Source organism: Bufo bufo, chromosome 2 (assembly GCF_905171765.1).
Source record: "Bufo bufo chromosome 2, aBufBuf1.1, whole genome shotgun sequence".
Lineage (NCBI taxonomy): Eukaryota > Metazoa > Chordata > Amphibia > Anura > Bufonidae > Bufo > Bufo bufo.
In genome coordinates, this window is record NC_053390.1 from 352545285 (window position 1) to 352569958 (window position 24674).

At 41.4% G+C, this 24674-nt stretch overlaps 1 protein-coding gene across 1 annotated transcript in view; it reads right to left on the reverse strand.

The window, feature by feature from the left end:
• PGM5 (phosphoglucomutase 5) overlaps nucleotides 1-24674 on the reverse strand; it is a 187635-nt gene that overhangs the window by 116172 nt on the left and 46789 nt on the right. Inside the window, exons 2-5 of the mRNA XM_040417102.1 lie at nucleotides 21235-21397; nucleotides 16493-16639; nucleotides 4382-4507; nucleotides 1208-1398 (exon numbers count right to left, since the gene is read on the reverse strand). Of these exons, the coding sequence (XP_040273036.1) occupies nucleotides 1208-1398; nucleotides 4382-4507; nucleotides 16493-16639; nucleotides 21235-21397 (627 nt within the window). The remainder of the gene's footprint in view (nucleotides 1-1207; nucleotides 1399-4381; nucleotides 4508-16492; nucleotides 16640-21234; nucleotides 21398-24674) is intronic.

Genomic DNA, 24674 nt, shown 5'->3' on the forward strand with positions numbered 1-24674 from the left:
GTCTGGACCCATAAAAGGTCCTCTTTAAAGGATCTGCTGGTAATGTCTTGGTGCTAGATACAACATGACACTGAGAAGTCCATGTTTCAATGGGTCAAAGCTGTTGTGGGGACATAAGTGGGCCTTTTCCCAATGTTATGGCTGATCTGTGTACATTATACAAGGTACTGTAAATGGGTCCTAGCACAGTCTATAAAAAAAACATGATGAACTTAAGCTTTTTCTGTTTCCCTATTGGGGTTCCACTGGGGTTCCTTGGAACTTGATCAGAGATTCCCCAAATGATATCAGTAACAAGAACCTTTCTAACATACAGATTTTTAACCTACTCAAAGATGATCTGCACAAGCAAAGCAGTCAACAGAATCAAGGCCAGAACATAGCACTGTCCAGGAGTTGTGGAATAGTTGGTGTAGGAGCTTATATTTTCTGGTAGAGGATTTTCCTTTTTTTAAGTGATTCTCTCACTACTTGCATTATATAAGCTTAAATATTGCCTTACATCACCAATGTATATGCTAAATTATTAATAGAACTAGCTGTATACATAATGCCTTACTTAAATCCATCTTAAACTATTATTCTGTTAATTTCACATGCTATTCAGATTTACACACACAAACACACACAGTGCATATTTAAAGTGGTTGTGTCACTTCAGCACATGGCATTTATCATGTACAGAAAGTTAATACAAGGTACTTACTAATGTATTGCGATTGTCCATTTACTTCCTTTGCTGTCTGGATTCATTTTTCCATCACATTATACACCGCTCGTTTCCATGGTTATGACCACCCTGCAATCCATCAGTGGTGGCCGTGCTTGCACACAAGCTACTAGCTGCTAGCACCAGCCTATCAAAGAGGCCGGCACTTTCACTGAATCCAGCCAGCAAAGGAAGCAATATGGACAATCACAATACATTAGTAAGTGGCAATTTCTTTTCACTTCAAACATACTTGGAAAAGTTCAAGGGGTATGAATAATTTTTCAAGGCACTATACATACATATATTACTGAATAATGATCCTAGTCTATTTTTAATTTATCGTAATACATGTTTTATTGGTAAAACTTATTTTTTGCAAATGATTATATTTTTGGTAAGTATTACACATAATACAATAGATCTGAACTCTTTCAGCACAAACTAGTTCTCCATGCAGCAGACAATGCTGGTAGCAATTTTCAAATGTATACTTACTCCATCAGCATCAAATGCAGCTCCAAAGCCATGCTCTCCCCCTTTCATGGCCTCCAAGAGACCACTGGCATATGTTAAGTTGGGGTCAGGATACTGCCCACCAAAGTCTTCCAAGGGGACACAATTGACTGCAGAATTGGCAGGTGCTCCTAATTCATCACAGAGTATTCTTCGCACATAAGGACCCATCACTAGAAAATAGTTGATGCAGTGTATATACTTTACTAAGACAGTGTATAGCAAAGATCAGCACAAAGACCTTATATCAATAACATGCCAGAATTAAATTCCAATGAGTTAACAGGGCCTGTTATTTTTATATTACAATTCATGGAAGCCCAGATCCAACAGCCAGAGGATTGCAAAACAATGTCATGATCCAGAAGGTATTTTCTTTCTAAAGGTCAAATTTACTCTTGTACATATTGCTGATTAAAAGCTGATATGAAGCCATAAAAATACATAATTTTATATTACTTTTGTTTATATGACCATACTTTTTTACATCTGTGTATGGATACCTTTGGCTAAAGTTGCATGTAGTGCTTTGTATTTGTGAGTTTCTCATAGGTATAAAATAGATAATTATTATATACTGTATATATTAGAATATAATTAATATATATACAGTACAGACCAAAAGTTTGGACAGACCTTTTCATTCAAAGAGTTTTCTTTATTTTCATGACTATGAAAATTGTAGATTCACACTCAAGGCATCAAAACTATGAATTAACACATGTGGAATTATATACATAACAAACAAGTGTGAAACAACTGAAAATATGTCATATTCTAGGTTCTTCAAAGTAGCCACCTTTTGCTTTGATTACTGCTTTGCACACTCTTGGCATTCTCTTGATGAGCTTCAAGAGGTAGTCCCCTGAAATGGTTTTCACTTCACAGGTGTGTCCTGTCAGGTTTAATAAGTGGGATTTCTTGCCTTATAAATGGAGTTGGGACCATTAGTTGCGTTGAGGAGAAGTCAGGTGGATACACAGCTGATAGTCCTACTGAATAGACTGTTAGAATTTGTATTATGGCAAGAAAAAAGCAGCTAAATAAAGAAAAACGAGTGGCCATCATTACTTTAAGAAATGAAGGTCAGTCAGTCAGCCGAAAAAATTGGGAAAACTTTGAAAGTAAGGGCTATTTGACCATGAAGGAGAGTGATGGGGTGCTGCGCCAGATGACCTGGCCTCCACAGTCACCGGACCTGAACCCAATCGAGATGGTTTGGGGTGAGCTGGACCACAGAGTGAAGGCAAAAGGGCCAACAAGTGCTAAGCATCTCTGGGAACTCCTTCAAGACTGTTGGAAGACCATTTCAGGGGACTACCTCTTGAAGCTCATCAAGAGAATGCCAAGAGTGTGCAAAGCAGTAATCAAAGCAAAAGGTGGCTACTTTGAAGAACCTAGAATATGACATATTTTCAGTTGTTTCACACTTGTTTGTTATGTATATAATTCCACATGTGTTAATTCATAGTTTTGATGCCTTCATAGTCATGAAAATAAAGAAAACTGTTTGAATGAGAAGGTGTGTCCAAACTTTTGGTCTGTACTGTATATATATATATATATATATATATATACTGTATATATAGTTATCCATGTTAGAAAAAAAAATTAATTAACCTATTAGGGAATTCTAAGTTATTAGAAGCAGGGTCCTTTGTTCAGGGTCTTTAGCTCTTGGCCAGAGTGGAGAGCAGCTACAATGAGGATCTCTCACACTGGAGGACCTGTCCTATCCTGCATTACACAGACAACCTTATTGATTTGAATGGGCACAGTGTTATAATGGAGGTTCATGGCAGCCACTGCCCATGTCTACGGGCACCAGCTTCCTGTGGCTGAATTAAGACCATTGTTCATGTATATCTTTTCTGTTGCAGTACTGCAAGGGTTACCTTCATCTTGCTCTGTGAGCCACTGCAAGGCTGTTCCCAATTGCTAATCAGCATCTGCTATATAGCTGTGTTGCAGACTTCACTTGCCTGAGCAATTGATATCTGTTGGCCTCTATAGATCTTGCTAGGTCTCTCTAGCTTGCTAGATCCTGTAAAAGAGCTGTTATCTTTTTGCATGCCTGATTCTGATTTCTGGTACCTGACCTGTGCCTGTTGACCGTACTGATCCTGTGCAGCCGTCCCTGACCCTTGGGTTGTTTCACTGACTTGCTCGAACTTTGACAGCCCTCACCTTTGTCTGTTCTCTCAGTGCCAAGCACCGGTGTTTCTCATCCCGTGGGTCAGTAGTTAACCACACTGGGGATACAGTATTCCAAAAAGGTACCACACTGCAGCGAAGACCAGATCCCTGTATAAGTTTGGAAGGATTTAAACCAGGAGACTGCCAGGATAACCTCCTCAGGACTAGCCCAAAGTCTAACTGGTTGGTTGGCACAGTGGATCCACATCCATTGCCTTAACACTGTGTAATGCTTATTTTCTCCAGTGGTGGTGCTGCAAGGAAATGTAGCACTTACTGTCAGCTAGGGACGCTTTATGATCTGCCTATTGTTAAGGAATCCTTCTAACAAGCAAAATTGTCCAAAGTGGACAAGAACCAAAACTGCTTGCTTATGATACAGATGAAATGCAATAAATTCCAGGCCTCAGACTTGTTGGTCCTCATAAAAGAAATATCTGGATGCAATCCTTGTGCTAAGCTTGTGATATGCTTAAAAGACATATGCTCCATTTTTTGTTATCCTGCTTGGCTTCCTGGAGTAGAATGTGTGGATAGTTTCACTGATTCATTGAGGAACTACAATCCTACACTGTTCCAAGTAGCACTGCAGTCTGCAGAGGCTGGGCACAAGCACAGTTGAAGCAATGAACCCCCTGGTCATCTCACTGAGCATGTGTCACAGCTAAAACAGCACAAGCTCTGTATCTCACATAAGTAACAAAGTCCTATGTATAGCACATGGCTGATGATGTGCTGTACATTGGCAGAGATACTTGCAGAAATAGTTATATGTCATGTGTGTACATAGCATTACCATCCCCGGAGAAAGGAAGAATGGGTTGACATTTAGAACAGGGCTTATAAATGTGTACTAGTAAAGTAAGCAGATTTAAAAGTTCTCTTTATAGCAATTCTAAGAATAATGCTAAAAAAATGTTGTAAACCCCATTTAGGAATATTCTGTAGCCTTTTTCTTACCTCCATTCATTGCATCAATCCTTATTTTCAGCTGACTCGGACCAGTAAGCAAGCTCTTAATAGAATTAAAGTCAAAAATTGTTCTCAGCAAATTGAGATAAACCTCCACTGAATCCACTATTTCAACTAAAAAAGTAATGCAAAAAAACAAGTTTAGGTTATTCCGACTTGCACAAAAATACTTAACACAAAGCTGAAAAGAATTTATGATTCATAACATTTGTGCAAGATTCATAAGAACTATGACATCTTCAAAATCAGATAACATAAGTGTTGTCACAAAAAATAAGAGCAGAACCTTTGAATGTCAACTATCAAAGCCACCTGAAAGTGGGTTGTTTCTTGTAGGCTGTGCTTCTTTCAGGGTATAGGCAGGTGTAGGCCATTTGGTTAAAGTCTTATACAAATGGCCATATGTATTTTACAGTTCCAAACCACGGATCCACAAAAATATGGATACCGCATTTTTCACAGGCCCAATCGTAAACTATTCTTGTCCGCAAAACGGAAAAAATGTGGTTTAGACGCGGACCTAAAATATAATCATGTGCATGACGCCTTAGGGTGTGCCTCATGGAAGAGAAAGAATGGAGTGAATAGATACAATATCATACGTTTATAGTTGGTATCTAAGTACGGTAGACCCACCTTTTTCTGTTTACAGTCAAGGTTCAGTCTCTCTTCCTCTAGGAGCAGGCGCATAAATCTGTGAGAGCTGGCTGTGGCTTCCTCTTCCCACTTTTTAATCAGACTTGTATTTCTCAGTCTGTCTGCAGGGGTCAGGTTAATTCTAAGGCCTCTTGGGACAATATTTTCTTTAAGGTAGTGGTCCAGGGATTGTATTTCCCATCAGGATATGATAAGATCTTTATATGCCCCTGTCAAATCCTTAAACACGTTTTTAATACTGGTAGTAGAATTTGATTGAGTATAGTCAGTTTCTGAAAAGACACTTCTAGCTTCTGTAGCCCAGGCTTCCAAATTGGGGCTTGCTGACAGAAAGCCTGCCATTTGCGTTTTATGTATGTTTTTACTATATCATACGTTTATAGTTGGTGTCTAAGTACGGTAGACCCACTATTAAATACTCTCAGTAGTCTCAAAATGGTGTATATTCTGTACCGAGTGTGCCTTATTATATTTAGGTTAAGAATTAACTTTTATTTCTATCATTTAAAATAAAATGAGACAATGGAGTAAAGTGAACTCCTGCGCTATTTTAGGGATGGAGGATAGGGTCTAAGTAGATAGAACTGGGCCTGGTAACGTTCCTGTGTAGGGGGCGTATTAAATGTAAAGGGGAGGAGCCTACTCAGGCTGCTAACTCTCCCTACGTGCTTGCCCCACTTGACCTAGTCTAGCAATACCACAAGCAAGCATATTGCATAGATACGGTGACAGATTCCAGGGTCACTATAAATGGTAGATACTGCAAAAGGACCAAGATACTGCATATGTATTGTAACAGAACCAGGCTCAGTATATAGATACTATAAAAGAACCAAGTTTGCTGAATACATATTGTAACAGAACCAGGATAGGTATATGCTGGAAAATAACCAAGCAAACAAAATACACATGCTCCTATCCAGTGCACATCCAGCACAGGATGGTGTGGAACCAGATCAAAGCAAGAGCATAAACAACAGAATTTCCAGCCAAACTTACAGTATCCTAAGTATAAAAGTTGTAATTGTTGCCTGTAAAATCTAAGCATGCATATTACGGTGTACCTGAAGTTACCAGGGATACCCTGTGTACACCTATAGTAGATTATATAGTAAGTAGATTATATACAAAGGCCAAAAAGGGTTCGGCCAAATGGCCAGGTTTCTTGATGCAGTTTTGGAAGCCAAGCCAGGAGTGAATAAAAAATAATAATAATAAGTCATATCTGACCTTTCTCTACTTTTATGTTCCACTCCTTATTTTGGCTTCCAAAATTGCATCAAGAAACCTGGCCATTGGGAATCCTGACCATGTGGCCACACCATAAAATACTGGATACAGCAGGGTCTGAATGGACTACCTTATATCACAACAGAGTAGATGGAACTGAGGGCCCACCATCCGGCACATGCATGTTCTGTTTAAAGAAAATGTCTGGCTGCATTTTCTTTAAAGGGTTAGAATGTCTTAAAACATAAATTTAATTATCCCCTTACTGATCCCCTGCTGTTCCCTTTCCCACACTTACGAGATCCTCCACCGGTCTTTACTTCCTAGTCCCTCTCCATATAGGAAACATGAAATGGTTTAATTCAGGCCTCTAGAGCTCTCGCAACTCACTTACTGAAACTTGCTGATTTGTGCATCTCAGGTTTTACCTGTCCCGTGTACGCTAGGGTGGAATAAGCTGGCTATACACATGAGATCCTTCCATACATATGCATCCTTGGTTCGGCCGAGCAAGCATGCATATGTAGTGAATGGGGAGATGAGAGAAAGCTGCTGCCAGTCTCTTCCGGAAGTAGCTTATCTCCTGAGAACAAAAAGATCAGAGAGTTGAAATCCAACGTGCCTGATCCTTATCTCCCCTGAAATCACATTAGATGGTCGCTCGAAGTGGGGAGTCCGGTCTATACAAATCAAATGTGTATGGTTATGTTGAAGAATAGCTGAGCTATCCCTCATCTGTTGTCAAAGGTGGATCCTGTGTTATCTGCCTCCAGGATCATGATAGTGGTATTACCATTTATTATAATTCTGCATATAGTTAGATGACTGCTGATCTGGAGAACAAAAGGAAAACATTTCCAGAGAACCGGTTTCATTTGACCCTCTCTTTTATGCTTCAAAAAGGAAAGATAAGTGCACCTTATACCATAGGTGCCAACTGTTGACAAGGGACATCAGAGAAATTATAAAGACAGGAACAAAAAGCAGCGTGAGTAGTGCACCACACAATTTTCCTTATGCTACAGATATTTATATAGGACATGCCCCCATATAGCTGGCCAGCTAAGACCTGTCCTAGGTTGCTAATATAGCTTATATGTTTATACAGCTAGACCTGCCAATAACCTTAACCACTTGCCGCAACTGTAACGCCGAAAGGCGTCATCGCGGCGGCTCCCCCAGGCTACGCTAACGCCGATTGGCGTCATCTCGCGTGAGCCGAGATTTCCTGTGAACGCGCGCACACAGGCGCGCGTGCTCACAGGAACGGAAGGTAAGAGAGTGGATCTCCAGCCTGCCAACGGCGATCATTCGCTGGCAGGCTGAAGATGTGTTTTTTTTAACCCCTGAAAGGTATATCAGACGCTGTTTTGATAACAGCGTCTAATATACCTGCTACCTGGTCCTCTGGTGGTCCCCTTTGTTTGGATCGACCACCAGAGGACACAGGTAGCTCAGTAATATGTTGCACCAAGAACCACTACACTACACCCCCCCCTGTCACTTATTAACCCCTTATTCACCCCTGATCACCCCATATAGACTCCCTGATCACCCCCCTGTCATTGATTACCCCCCTGTCATTGATTACCCCCCTGTAAAGCTCTATTCAGACGTCCGCATGATTTTTACGGATCCACTGATAGATGGATCGGATCCGCAAAACGCATACGGACGTCTGAATGGAGCCTTACAGGGGCGTGATCAATGACTGTGGTGATCACCCCATATAGACTCCCTGATCACCCCCCTGTCATTGATTACCCCCCTGTAAAGCTCCATTTAGACGTCCGCATGATTTTTACGGATCCACTGATAGATGGATCGTATCCGCAAAACGCATACGGACGTCTGAATGGAGCCTTGCAGGGGCGTGATCAATGACTGTGGTGATCACCCCATATAGACTCCCTGATCACCCCCCTGTCATTGATTACCCCCCTGTCATTGATCACCCCCCTGTAAAGCTCCATTCAGACGTCGGCATGATTTTTACGGATCCACTGATAGATGGATCGGATCCGCAAAACGCATATGGATGTCTGAATAGAGCCTTACAGGGGCGTGATCAATGACTGTGGTGATCACCCCATATAGACTCCCTGATCACCCCCCTGTCATTGATTACCCCCCTGTCATTGATCACCCCCCTGTAAAGCTCCATTCAGACGTCCGCATGATTTTTACGGATCCACTGATAGATGGATCGGATCCGCAAAATGCATATGGACGTCTGAATGGAGCCTTACAGGGGCGTGATCAATGACTGTGGTGATCACCCCATATAGACTCCCTGATCACCCCCCTGTCATTGATTACCCCCCTGTAAAGCTCCATTCAGATGTCCGCATGATTTTTACGGATCCACTGATAGATGGATCGGATCCGCAAAACGCATACGGACGTCTGAATGGAGCCTTACAGGGGCGTGATCAATGACTGTGGTGATCACCCCATATAGACTCCCTGATCACCCCCCTGTCATTGATTACCCCCCTGTCATTGATCACCCCCCTGTAAAGCTCCATTCAGATGTCCGCATGATTTTTACGGATCTACTGATAGATGGATCGGATCCGCAAAACGCATACGGACGTCTGAATGGAGCCTTACAGGGGCGTGATCAATGACTGTGGTGATCACCCCATATAAACTCCCTGATCACCCCCCCTGTCATTGATTACCCCCCTGTCATTGATCACCCCCCTGTAAAGCTCCATTCAGACGTCCGCATGATTTTTACGGATCCACTGATAGATGGATCGGATCCGCAAAACACATACAGGCGTCACCCTGGAGCCTTCCAGGGGGGGTAAAATAGACTCCCTGATCACCCCCCTGTCATTGATCACCCCCCCTGTCATTGATCACCCCCCTGTCATTGATCACCCCCCCTGTCATTGATCACCCCCCCTGTCAGGCTGCATTCAGATGTCCGTATGATTTTTACGGATCCACGGATACATGGATCGGATCCGCAAAACACATACGGACATCTGAATGGAGCCTTATAGGGGGGTGATCAATGACAGGGGGGTGATCACCCCATATAGACTCCCTGATCACCCCCCTGTCATTGATCACCCCCCTGTCATTGATCACCCCCCTGTAAGGCTCCATTCAGACATTTTTTTGGCCCAAGTTAGCGGAAATTATTTTTTTTTTCTTACAAAGTCTCATATTCCACTAACTTGTGTCAAAAAATCTCACATGAACTTACCATACCCCTCACGGAATCCAAATGCGTAAAAATTTTTTGAGATTTATATTCCAGACTTCTTCTCACGCTTTAGGGCCCCTAGAATGCCAGGGCAGTATAAATACCCCACATGTGACCCCATTTAGGAAAGAAGACACCCCAAGGTATTCCGTGAGGGGCATATTGAGTCCATGAACGATTGAAATTTTTGTCACAAGTTAGCGGAAAGGGAGACTTTGTGAGAAAAAAATAAATAAAATCAATTTCCGCTAACTTGTGCCAAAAAAAAAAAATTTCTATGAACTCGCCATGCCCCTCATTGAATACCTTGGGGTGTCTTCTTTCCAAAATGGGGTCACATGTGGGGTATTTATACTGCCCTGGCATTCTAGGGGCCCTAAAGCGTGAGAAGAAGTCTGGGATCCAAATGTCTAAAAATGCCCCCATAAAAGGAATGTGGGCCCCTTTGCGCATCTAGGCTGCAAAAAAGTGTCACACATCTGGTATCGCCGTACTCAGGAGAAGTTGGGCAATGTGTTTTGGGGTGTCATTTTACATATACCCATGCTGGGTGAGATAAATATCTTGGTCAAATGCCAACTTTGTATAAAAAAATGGGAAAAGTTGTCTTTTGCTGAGATATTTCTCTCACCCAGCATGAGTATATGTAAAAAGACACCCCAAAACACATTGCCCAACTTCTCCTGAATACGGCGATACCACATGTGTGACACTTTTTTGCAGCCTAGGTGGGAAAAGGGGCCCACATTCCAAAGAGCACCTTTAGGATTTCACAGGTCATTTACCTACTTACCACACATTTGGGCCCCTGGAAAATGCCAGGGCAGTATAACTACCCCACAAGTGACCCCATTTTGGAAAGAAAACACCCCAAGGTATTCCGTGAGGGGCATGGCGAGTTCCTAGGATTTTATATTTTTTGTCACAAGTTAACGGAAAATGATGATTTTTTTTTTTTTTTTCCTTACAAAGTCTCATATTCCACTAACTTGTGACAAAAAATAAAAACTTCCATGAACTCACTATGCCCATCACGAAATACCTGGGGGTGTCTTCTTTCCAAAATGGGGTCACTTGTGGGGTAGTTATAGTGCCCTGGCATTCTAGGGGCCCAAATGTGTAGTAAGAAGTTTGAAATCAAAATGTGTAAAAAATGACCAGTGAAATCCGAAAGGTGCTCTTTGGAATATGGGCCCCTTTGCCCACCTAGGCTGCAAAAAAGTGTCACACATCTGGTATCTCCGTACTCAGGAGAAGTTGGGGAATGTGTTTTGGGGTGTCATTTTACATATACCCATGCTGGGTGAGAGAAATATCTTGGCAAAAGACAACTTTTCCCATTTTTTTATACAAAGTTGGCATTTGACCAAGATATTTATCTCACCCAGCATGGGTATATGTAAAATGACACCCCAAAACACATTCCCCAACTTCTCCTGAGTACGGCGATACCACATGTGTGGCACTTTTTTGCAGCCTAGGTGGGCAAAGGGGCCCATATTCCAAAGAGCACCTTTCGGATTTCACTGGTCATTTTTTACAGAATTTGATTTCAAACTCCTTACCACACATTAGGGCCCCTAGAATGCCAGGGCAGTATAACTACCCCACAAGTGACCCCATTTTGGAAAGAAGACACCCCAAGGTATTCGCTGATGGGCATAGTGAGTTCATGGAAGTTTTTATTTTTTGTCACAAGTTAGTGGAATATGAGACTTTGTAAGAAAAAAAAAAAAATCATCATTTTCCACTAACTTGTGACAAAAAATAAAAAATTCTAGGAACTCGCCATGCCCCTCACGGAATACCTTGGGGTGTCTTCTTTTCAAAATGGGGTCACTTGTGGGGTAGTTATACTGCCCTGGCATTCTAGGGGCCCAAATGTGTGGTAAGGAGTTTGAAATCAAATTCTGTAAAAAATGACCAGTGAAATCCGAAAGGTGCTCTTTGGAATATGGGCCCCTTTGCCCACCTAGGCTGCAAAAAAGTGTCACACATGTGGTATCTCCGTATTCAGGAGAAGTTGGGGAATGTGTTTTGGGGTGTCATTTTACATATACCCATGCTGGGTGAGAGAAATATCTTGGCAAAAGACAACTTTTCCCATTTTTTTATACAAAGTTGGCATTTGACCAAGATATTTATCTCCCCCAGCATGGGTATATGTAAAATGACACCCCAAAACACATTCCCCAACTTCTCCTGAATACGGAGATACCAGATGTGTGACACTTTTTTGCAGCCTAGGTGGGCAAAGGGGCCCATATTCCAAAGAGCACCTTTCGGATTTCACTGGTCATTTTTTACAGAATTTGATTTCAAACTCCTTACCACACATTTGGGCCCCTAGAATGCCAGGGCAGTATAACTACCCCACAAGTGACCCCATTTTGGAAAGAAGACACCCCAAGGTATTCGCTGATGGGCATAGTGAGTTCATGGAAGTTTTTATTTTTTGTCACAAGTTAGTGGAATATGAGACTTTGTAAGAAAAAAAAAAAATCATCATTTTCCGCTAACTTGTGACAAAAAATAAAAAGTTCTATGAACTCACTATGCCCATCAGCGAATACCTTAGGGTGTCTACTTTCCGAAATGGGGTCATTTGTGGGGTGTTTGTACTGTCTGGGCATTGTAGAACCTCAGGAAACATGACAGGTGCTCAGAAAGTCAGAGCTGCTTCAAAAAGCGGAAATTCACATTTTTGGACCATAGTTTGTAAACGCTATAACTTTTACCCAAACCATTTTTTTTTTACCCAAACATTTTTTTTTTATCAAAGACATGTAGAACAATAAATTTAGAGAAAAATTTATATATGGATGTCGTTTTTTTTGCAAAATTTTGCAACTGAAAGTGAAAAATGTCATTTTTTTGCAAAAAAATCGTTAAATTTCGATTAATAACAAAAAAAGTAAAAATGTCAGCAGCAATGAAATACCACCAAATGAAAGCTCTATTAGTGAGAAGAAAAGGAGGTAAAATTCATTTGGGTGGTAAGTTGCATGACCGAGCAACAAACCGCTAAAGTTGTGGAGTGCCGATTTGTACAAAAGGGCCTGGTCTTTAGGGGGGTATAAACCTGTGGTCCTTAAGTGGTTAATACAGTTGCCATGTTTATATGTTGAAGACAAAAGCAGAGTTATTTACAGTGACTTCATGTTTTTCTATGTCATGTAACAGTTATATATTGTGTTCACAGAAGCAGAAAAGATAAAATGCCTTTAAAATTCATTATATAATGTAAGGAAAGCTCAATGACACAGCAGACACAAAAGAAAGCATAGAGTTAAACTGTTGTTACTGAGCTGGAGGTAAGACCAATCACAGCCAGCCTCACACTGAGCAGGAGTCTTGGCCAATCACAGCCAATATTACACTCAGCCTGTGTGGAGAATTCCCCTAGCTGGATTCACCAGAGGAGAGTAGCTGAATAGACATTCACTCCACTAAGAGCTGTGTTTTATGGAAGCAAGGGGCCAAAATAGGTATTTATAACAGTTATATATATGTTCCTATTGTTAATGTAGTGATTAGAACTGTATACTGAACTAGTTATATATGTGTTTACTTACATTTCCACCAACCATACAAATTGCAAATTGCATACAAACTGCGAACTGCTCATACCAGATCATAAGCAATTGTATAAAGCAAACTGGAAACCAAGTTGAGCAAGTAGAACTATTGGTTAACCTTAGATATACCTCTCAGAGAGTACAGATACTGAAGAGAGAAATATATCCACTATTTTATGTTGAATGACAAGATTGAACAGTTGAACCACCATCTTATGCATACCGCCATTTTATGATACTTTATTCAACACGTGCTTTGTACATGGACTATCCGCTGCAGAGGCGGCAGTGTTATATATGAAGAAAAGTTGAAGTTAATAAAGAAGTTATTTCAAGCATTTGGTGTGCTCTTTAAACCTACTGTTTCCATAGAACACATACAGACCACATACCTGACCCCTAAATAAAGGTATAGATGCTGGCTATTCATACAGACACCAAACCAGATACTTCTATAATCAAACTGGTGAGGTCTTGGATTTCCAGTGATTTCCAGAACAACTGATCTCCATAGAACTATCACCACAACTACCTTTATGAGTTCTATCACTCTGTAAGAACATATGTAGCTGGAGCTTTATCTGGATATGTATGGCTGGCACTCCGGATATGTATGACAATCACTATGGGTCATGCAGTATGCACTTTATTGCACGTGTTTACTTATCCATGACAAAGACCGCCACAAAGGTTTTTTTTCCAGATCACACAATTTCAGCACAGCTGTAGGATCAGTGATACCTTAGATCAGACAGAAATACTTGTGTATGACATGGCACTCTGACCCGTTCATGAAGATAGATTAGACAGCCTAGTTGGCATTGACCATAGTGCATGCGTCTTAATGACAGAGTTGAGTCTAATGAGATAGCAGCTGGTGGCAAGGCAGCGGGAAGTTTTGTGATAAATTAAGTTCTGTACGATTTCAGCATCATATGGGAGTCTGAGTCATCTGCCCTTACACTGAAATAAAAAATATGCTTTAACATTGCACATATGTAAGGTTGTCATCTTTAGTCAGTCTGAGATATAGAGATCCATTTTACACGTCTGCTGAGGTGTCTTAGTTTTAAAAAGAGCATGCAAGAAGGTATGCAAATAACAAGCTCTGCCTCTAATGCTACCAGATATTAGGAAGCTATCAATGGTCTACCTTTTAAAAGGCCTTGAGACATGATTCGGATAATAATTAAGCCAGCATCTTATCTTCAGACAGCTGTTCCGGGGTGATTGCCCCTCATCAATGCAGATCAGAGAGTACTGGCTTAGGCTACTTTCACATCTGTGTTGTGCTGTCCGGGTTTGAGAATCGGCACACGGTCTCAAAACTGCAGCACAATACTTCAGTTTTGTCACCATTCATTGTCAATGGAGACAAAACTGAACAAACCGGAATGGAGTGCCCCAGAATGTATTCCGTTCTGGTTTGTTGCGTTCCCTTGCGTTTTGTGTGGTGCCTGGGAAATTGAAGAAGCCAGATCTGGCACTAAAAAACATGTAAGTCAATGGTGCCGGATCAGTTTTTTTTTTAACACGAAAAAAACAGATCCGGCGCCCATTGACATGTCAAAAATGTTTTAGTGCTGGATCCGATTTCTTCATTTTAGATATAATACAACCGCATCTTTACTGAACAGTTGCAGCTGGTTGTACTATTATAACGGAAGGGTTTTGCTGTGATTTTGAGATCCCCTGCTGTATCTCAAAACCGGACAGCAAAAACGCAGATGTGAAAGCAGGGCCGTCTTTACCAAGGGGCAAAAGGGGCAGCTGCCCCGGGCCCAGTTGCTCCTGGGGGCCCAAGGCAGCTGCCTCTTGAGCCCTGCTAGCTACTGCCCCGGGTGTCAGGCTGTCAGCTCTACCAGGATTCCAGGCATCATGATCGTACTGTGTGATTTAGCACCTTAATGACATCATCACCATGTGACCAGTAACCTAGCAATTACTGGTCACATGGCTATGAGGTCATCACAGGTCCTGTGGAGTGTTGCAGAAGTTAACTGTGGAGCTTTTTTGTGTGAAGATTTCATCAGAAAAAGGTGACAGGGGCTGTTATGTTAATATACTGTAAACTACTGTATAGTGGGGTGCTGTATACTGTGTGGGGGGCTGTATACTGTGTGGTGGGCTGTATACTGTGTGGGGGGCTGTATACTGTGGGGGGCTGTATACTGTGTGGGACTGTATACTGTGTGGGACTGTATACTGTGTGGGGGGCTGTATACTGTGGGGGGCTGTATACTGTGGGGGGCTGTATACTGTGTGGTGGGACTGTATACTGTGTGGTGGGACGTATACTGTGTGGTGGGCTGTATACTGTGTGGTGGGTTGTATACTGTGTGGTGGGCTGTATACTGTGTGGTGGGCTGTTTACTGTGGTGGGCTGTATACTGTGTGGTGGGCTGTATACTGTGTGCTGGGCTGTATACTGTGTGGGGGGCCTGTATACTGTGTTGGGGGCCTGTATACTGTGTGGGGGGCCTGTATACGGTGTGGGGGCCTGTATACTGTGGGGGGGGCTGTATACTGTGGGGCCTGTATACTGTGGGGGGCTGTATAGTGTGGGGGGGCTATACTGCTGTACTGTATACTGTGGGGGTCTGCATAATGTATACTGAGGGTGCGGTATAGTGTGGAGTGCTATACTGCTGTACTGTATAGTGTGGGGGGCTGTATCGTGTATAGTTTGGGGTGCTGTATACGGTGAGGTGCTATACTGCTCTACTGTATACTGTGGGGTGCTGTATACTGTGGGCTGCTATACTGCTCTACTATATACTGTGGGGTACTGTATAGTGTGGGCTGCTATACTGCATACTGTGTGGTGCTGTATACTATAGGGTGCTATACTGCATACTGTGGGTTGCTGTATACTATAGGGTGCTATACTGCATACTGTGGGGTGCTGGGGTGCACTGTAACACTAGGATGAGCCGAGCCCTGGTCTCCTTCCTGCAGAGCGGTGCCCACTTCCAGCCTGAGCCCAGCTGCCCAGAGCACTGATCCTGAGCCGCTGGAGTCTTCAGAACTGGAAGTATTTACAGTCATTCACTGGACTCTACCAGGTGTGTGGATTTTTTGTGTGTGTGTTGTGGTGGAGGGCGTGATTGCCTGCTAAGGTGTGGGAAAGCGGGATCCAGGGGGCCCAAGTAAATTTTTGCCCAGGGTCCAATCAATATTAAAGACGGCCCTGTGTGAAAGTAGCCTTAACTGGGTGAGAAACAGCTGTCTGCAGATGCAATGCTGGGTTAATTATTATACAAGTCATGTCTCGAGCCCTTTTTAAGGGTCGAACATTGACTTATAGGATAGCTATCTTACATCTGGCATCGGGCAGAGTTTGTTAAAAGCTCATTTGAATTGCATTCCCCAAATCCTAACAGTAGCAACAAATACTTTTGAAATTCTCACTACCTCTAAATGGTTTGAACTTATTCTCCAAGTCAAATTCCTGTCTCCCAACTCTTGAGAGGTCAATCCGCAGTTCTGGACAAATAGCATATTCCTCAATAGTTTTACTGATCTGATAAATCTTATCTGTAACCGCATCTGGAGCTGGACCTAAAAAAAAGAATAGCACCGTAAGTAAAATTACAAGCTTATGAACATAAAACATACTGTGCTTCAGAGCAGATAGCAGATGTATATTGTAAGTCAACAGCTACTGTAGCAAATGACGTTGTCAGAATCTAGTGACAGAATTGGATGGGAAACTTAGGGCGCAGTCGTCAACATCTGCATCCAGGCTCATAAAGAAACACCTGCTTGGAACAACATTTGGAGGATTTATTAGACTGCAGATATGTGGTGGCAGTTTTATATGCAACTTAACAATGGATTTTCAGGGAGTAGCAGAATTAAAATCACAATTGTTTTTGAGGTTTTTAGGGAAATATTAAGATGTGTAAGGCTAGTTTCACACCAGCGCGTAGGATCCAGCCGAATCTCTCTGCATTGCGGAATTGTGCGCAATGATGCTGATTCTCTGCATATTTGCAAGGTTGCAGCCAGATCTCCGCCGGTCCCCATTATAGTTAATGGAGCCGGATTGTGACGTTTAAGCTTCCGGCAATGCCAAAATGCAGAGAGATCCGGCAGGCTCTTCCCTGCTGCAACAGCCTGCCAGATCTTAAGCGCTAATGTGAAACTAGCCTAAGGATGAAAGTCAAATTTTGATAAAGCTACTTGTTTTTAAATATACTGCTCAACATTGATAAAGCAACACCAAGAAAAAAAAAGTTGTTGAATTATGGAAATCACAGGATCGATAGACATTTTAATGATATGTAAATTCTAAAAAAAGGAAAGAAATATTCAAAACATCTCGATATACTCAGCTTTGAGAGTGAGCAGCAATAAGTGTGTGCAGAAATATACGCACTTATATGCACCATTTTTCTAATCAAATGATCCTTCTTATACAGAGGTTTGCCTCTGTACACCTCCTGATGTCATTCCAGTTCATTGTTGTCATTTCACCGGGACACGCAACGTTAAACATCTTGGCCTAGGGGCATAGCAATTTGCCAGAGGGGTAAACCAAGGTCTCTCAGTTCAAGGATTCTGTCCCTCTCAGTTTGCAACAAGTGCAGATAACTGGCTTGTCGACAAAGGAAGCATCGCACATCACTAATCCCACACGACTTGATCCACATGACTTGAGGTTTCATGTGGCTAAAAAATGTTGCTTTTAATCTGATTTTTATAACCCTCCAATAGGAGATAGGTGCTTGAAAATTTGATAATTTACCTATCTTAGCAACACCTGCTCCTCGATTTGCAGAACCTCACAGCTTGTCCTTCTTTGGTGTTTCAGTTTCCATTTTGAGGAGTGTAGTGTTCTTAAAGAGCATCTATCAGCATGATCAATCCTATTAAACCAAGTATACTGCCTGTTAGTGTCATGCCTTGCTCAGACGATGTGCGGATGTCTGCCAGATTAGCAGCACGTGTCTAGTCATTTGTTTTGTTTTGGAGTCGTGCTAGATCCGCCTCCCTTCAGGTGCTCTGGGTGGGGTCGTTGGTTTAAATTACTCTCACTCCCAGGGTTCCGTGCGGGTTATTGATTTCTTTGGTTTGCTGTCTAGGCTGTTTGAGTTACGTCTGTCCCCTCCTGGTTCTGAGGGAGCAGGCTGCCCCTTTTCCCCTTTCACCATCTCAGGGATTCTAGGGTATTTTCAGCCCAGGCACGAGGACACATTATTCCCACCATAAGGGTCTGAATGTGGGCTTAGCAGTATAGGGAGAGCTGTTAGGGATTTGCTAGGAGGTGACCTTATCCCCAGCTTCTCGCCTAGATACTTGTTTGTTTTGTTATCTGTGTATCTTAGATCCTGTCTGCCGTGACAGTTAGGGTTGATCAGGTTGAGCTAAATCTTGCCTCAGCAGTTCAAATCTGTGTACCCATTTTACAGAAATATACACTTTATTAAGTATGCTAATTTGGTGTTTGGCACATGAGGGGCAGGCCTAGCCCCTCAGAGCACTACTTTACCACCGCCTTTCAACCTTTTCCAGTCCTCCCTCCCTTGAGTGGCACGGCCAGGCATCCTCACTTTCTTCCTGCATGTCCTTATAATGACTGTGCATTCCCCAGCACATGCACAGATTAGATCTTAACATTAGGGGAAGTGTACTGTCCCCAACACTGAGATCTCAACTGTGCATGTGCCGATTCAACATTCACTGGTGCATTCACAGTTCACACGTCAGCATCGGAGAAAGAACATGCCAAGATCATATCTGCCCGTGCACTGGTGAATGTGCCAGAATCACAGGGCCAGGCAGGAATACAGTGAGGATGCCTGGTCCTGTCCCTAAAGAGGAGGGTGGAGTAGTAGGGGAAAGGCATGAGTAAAGCAACTATTGTGGAGCTAAGTATGGACTTATGCCTCGATCATTTTGACAAAAGTGCACTGGCGGTACAAATGTAGACACTACTCACACAAGCCATCAACAGGAAAACACTAAAGTATTTGCCATAGCGCATGGGGTTTTGTTGCTTCTTAGGAAAAATAAGTTGCCCTACTACTAGTTAGCAGTGGAGACAGAGAGGAAGCAACTGAAAGGCTTCTCTGGGGTTGCAAGGAGAAAGAGCAAAAAGAATAATGTGACCCCTAGCTCAGAGGCACAGTGTCCAACTCAGAGGTGACATCCACAACATTCTACTGTAGTTGAGAGGAGGAGTGATCCATCCAGTCCACAATCTCATCCTCTTTGCCCTCAATAATAATGTGGCACCTATCAGTAGCCAGGGAGAACTTTGGCCTACTACTACTACTTGCCAGATGGCTGGTGTCGCTACTGCTGCTACTACCCATATTCTGACTCTTGGATGATAAGCCTGAGACTTTTGTTTTGCACTGCATTTTCTGGACATTTTATTATAAGGTCTATAAATAAAAAGTCACGGGTTTCCTATAAATGAAATGCCACGAGTTTGGTATACAGATTACTAAACGCTACTAGCAAAATTGCAAATGTGTTTTCTGTAATTTAAAGAGAGAGGTGCAATTAAATGTCCCTCCCATTCTACAAACATTGACATTGACAAGTTACTTTAAAAAAAAAAATGCAATTTTTGTGGTGAAATGTCTTTAAACGACATGGTCTGATGCAGTAATGTGTTCAAAAACACAGATATAACAATGCAATGTTTGTGGTTAAATGCCTTTGAAGTATGCATTCAATAACACGGATAAAACAATGCAATTTTTGCAGTGAAATGTCTGAACTACATGGTCTGAAGCAGTAATACGTTCACTAACATGAATCTAACAATGCAATCAGGGGTGTAACTATAGGGAAAGCAGGGGAAGCTGCTGCTTTGGAGCCTGAACTCAGAAGGGGCCCCCCCAGGATGAAGACTAAAAGGTTTTATTGTCAGGGCTCCCTCAACAGCGTTATACTATGACATTTTATACAGTGACACTGTAGGAAACGGACGGAGAGGCTGCCGGCCTTGTCTGAAAGAGCAATCTTGACTAGCCACAGGAGTGGGGGTTACATGGGAGGAGGGGGTTGTGAAGTAGTTTCTGTGGGGCCCAGTCATTTCTAGTTAAACCACTGAATGCAATGTTTGCAGTTAAATGTCTTTAAACTATGCTTTCAATTACACACGTATAAAAATGGTATAATGCAACATGTTTAATAACATGGATATGATGCATTGCTATGGCTTTAGTAGAAAAAAAAAGGGCAGTTGCTCAGCGTTTGCAGTAGAATGGTATTTCTGTTCATATACAGAACAAAATTGAGGTTTTTTTTTCTTGTAGGGGGTTTTGTAATGCCGAACTAGATGGTAGCAGTAATTTTGTTGATCAGCTCCTCACTCCATCAAGGCTTTCCCTAAAGCTTTCCCTAACCAGATTCCCTAAAATGTACCCAATTATATCTTCTTATTCTCTCCCTATTCTGCTTAGTGTCCTTGCAGCACTACATTAGTGTCTTGTGTCTATAATAGCTTTTTGTTAGCCAATGCCACATAATACCCTTCTAGGTTACAAGCTGCAGACAGAATTCTTTTGTCTCAGCACAAGGAGCTGCCTGCCTACTTGCCCCTATTGGGCTCATGCAGGCTGTGTATTAGTCTCTCAACCAATCAGGGCAAGCTTTCCCCCTTACTTTCTCCCAGTGTCATGTAATCCATCATCTTCTTTCCTCCTTATGGTTTTCCCCGCCAATATTCACAGTCAAATGGTTCATGGCGTCAAAAATGAATGAAAAATCTTCAGATCCATTTGGTGGACAAATTTTTGTGAAATTTGCTAAGAAATCCTATTCATTTAGAATCAATGTCTATTTTAGTTCTTAAACTTACCCTAGAAATGAAAACTTCACTGTTATTGGTTGCTATGGTTAACAAGGCCACATTTCAGTTTTGATAAATGAGGCCAAAAATGGGGAAAAATATTTATTACTTTGCTCTGTACAAAGGTCAAATAGGAACATATGCAGAGTGTGAAAAATAATAATTCTCCCAGAGAACTATTCCCATGTTACTGAATGAATAAATACTATACATGATGTATTAATATGTAGTATGTCAGTAATTTTTCACCATCTCCACCTTTAATTAATATCAGCAATTTAACTAGTAAATATGAAATCCACCAACTTTCTAATATAACTTTGTATATATATTTTAAATCTTTTACCTCCATTGGCAACATTGAACTTGACCCCAAAATCTCCACCAGGTCCTCCTGGACTGTGGCTTGCTGTTAAAATAATTCCTCCGGTTGCCTTAATTTTTCTGATAATGCAGGAGACTGCAGGAGTGGACAGCAATCCATTCTGACCAATAACCAAGCGACCAATCTACATGCAACAAGAAACAGAAGAGAAATAATTATTAGTGTAGATCTTATTCTTATTATATAGCAATTTGTAATATGCAGCATACATCATTTTATGGGCCTATCTAGCACCAGGCACTATGATCTGTCTTTCCTTGTTGAAGCTTGTTATAGAGTTATTTTCATTAGGTATCATTGTAATACAAATAGGGACCTTAAACACATGAATTTGGCTCTAGTGTTTTTTACTAGTGAAAAACAAAACAAAACAAAAACCTTAGAAGAGCAGACTTTTTTTGCCACCTATGTATTTTGTAGCATTTTTTCTGCCTTTTTTCGCACAGTGAGGCTCACCACTAGCATTTTCTTTCACTAGAGTTTTTCCCTATAAAGGTGTTGGCAAAATGCCTGAAAAATGGCCTAGAGCTCCAGCATGTTACTTTATTATTATATTTTTTTTTTAAGAAAAAGACAAAAAAGCCACTTAATGAACAAAAACATCAGGAAGAAAAAAAAAATGCAAAAGTGCAGAAAAACATCAAGAAAAAGAACTTGTGAAAGGAACCAATGCATCTGGGAGCAGCATAGCATAAATGGGGAGATACTGAGCTCCAGGACATATAGTTTTCCATATCTAATCCCTTTATGTTTTTCATATATTATACAACCACAGATACCATTTTGGCAGCCCGTGCGCCGTATGCGGGAGGTTCAGCTCAGGATTCCCCTACTTCATGGGCAATATCAACTTGCTCAGGCCCCCTTCTCCCATTAATGTTTATCATAATAGTGAACTAGTCCTTGATTATTTATGCATTATGTTTTATATGAATGGTCTTTTTTTTAGCTATCTATGAATATGGTTATACTATTTTTGTGCACATTTTAACCTCTACTTAACGTGCGGTGTAATTAATCAATCCTAGTTCACACCTTCTTGTCATGGGGAGGTTCCTTGTGGTCCTTCATTGCCAAGAGCTAAGATTAATGCGTCTCATTTTCCATTTACGGCACTGTTATACAGATGTATATTCTGATAGCACTACTTTACTGTACATAGTGGTACATGGTGGAGGACACAACTAAACACAACAGGGGACACATCAACAAGGCTATACTTAGAATGAGGGGCTCCAAGAACCTGGAAACTCCACTCAGAGAAAACCTCTAGCTAAGGCTACTTTCACACTTGCACTTTCCCTTTCCGCTATTGAGATCCGTCATAGGATCTCAATAGTGGGGGAAAACGCTTCAGTTTTGTCCCCATTCATTGTCAATGAGGACAAAACTGAACTGAATGAAATGGAATGCACCAGAATGCATTCCGTTCCGTTCTCATACTATCATGGGATGCTGAGCAAGATGGATCCGTCATGACCTACAATGCAAGTCAATGAGGACGGATCAGTTTTCTCTGACACAATAGAAAACTGATCCGTCCCCCATTGACTTTCAATAGAGTTCATGATGGATCTGTCTTGGGTATGTTAAAGATAATACAACCGGATTCGTTCATAACGGATGCAGATGGTTGTAATATCAGTAACTGAAGCGTTTTTGCTGATCCATGATGGATCCAGCAAAAACGCTGGTGTAAAATTGTTCAGTTTGCACCAATGAATATGAACACGTGCACAAAAAACACTGCAAATTTGTACCATGCCAAGTCATAGGTGACATGATTCCTACACAAGGGAAGCCAATGTAGAATTTGAACATTGAGAAAAATCCTGTGATAATTTAATCTTCGTTGTTTTAATGATTAACTTGCTATAAACATATAAAGTGCTGTCCACAACACAGGAAATGAAATAGGCAATTTTAAATGGCTGTTCGAGCTATTGTATATAGAAGAGTGCATTATTTTGCAACCTTATTCATTTGTGAATTTAACCCTTTCCCGGAGGAGCCATTTTCCCTTTTTGTGTTCTTATTTATTACCCCGTACCTTCCAAAAGCAATAACTTATTTTTTATTATTCCCCTCACATAGCTTGTTTTTTGTGGGTCATGTTGTATTTTTCATGGTATCATTTAATATTCCATACAATGTAGTGGGGAGCCGAAAAAAATACTAGCGAGATGGAATAGTAAAAAAAAACACAATTAAGCCATTGTTTACTATGTTTTGTTATTACAACATTCACTGTGTGGTAAAAGTGACATGCTACCTTTATTCTGCAGATCAGTACGATTATAGCAATACCACATTTATATATTTTAAAGGATAACTGTCACACTTAGACCCTAATTTCAATTTTCATATATGTAGTTACTAATAACATGATATTCCAGAATCAGTTACTATTAGACTCACTTACCCCATATTTAATACGATTCAGCCCTTAGCAACCAGTCTGCATAAAACTGCAATTTCACTATTCAGTTAAGATGGCCGCCACTGCCCTCCCCCTGAGGCTAATCCCGCCTGCCCTCACTAGCCAGTAACAATAGCCCCCCAAAAGTGTCAGTAACCAGAGCCCTCCCCCCTAAAGGGTTAATCTCCTGCAGCACAAAGGGGTCCTCTTACCACATGTTGCTTTCATTTATACACTGAGCAGATGGCAGATCTCCCTTCCCTGGTCTGCGCTGCTTCCACTCTGCATTCTCCAGCTCTGCTGAGTGAGGGAGCGTCTGCCAAGCGCAGGGACAGGGAGAAGTGCACACAGCCCAGGCACTGTTATCAGATGCTGGGGAGGACCTGGCTTTAATCATTTACTTACAGTCCCTGGCTGTCAGTAATGTGACCCTGCACGCTGCGTGCTCCGTCCTTCTATAAAGGACAGACTATGCCTAGCAACACTATTTTAAGCACAGGTAAAAGTAGGCAGTACAGGGAACAAAAATGTGGAATTAAGGGGTAATTGAATACACAGTGAAAAATTTAAATAGGGCCACCAAGGTGATATTAATCACCACAATCCAATACTCCAATAAAGAATACGACAGTTATACTTTAATACTTAAAAAAATAAAATAAAGAACTTTGAAAAATGTTTTTATTGATACCATTTGGGGTATGTATAACTTTTTGCTAGCGTTTTATTCCATTTCTTGGGAGATGAAGTTAAAAAAAAAAACAGGGATTCAGCAATTTTATTTTGTTATGGCATTCACTGTGAGAAAAATATTGTAGTGATAACTGTGATCTTTATTTTTTATTTAGATATCTAAAATGGGCAAAGGGGGTGATTTTAATTTTGAATTTGATTTGCTTTTTTATATTTTTAAAAATGTATTTTTTTTTACTTTATTTTAACCCCTCTGGGGTCAGAAAACCCCTTTAATTACTGCATGGAT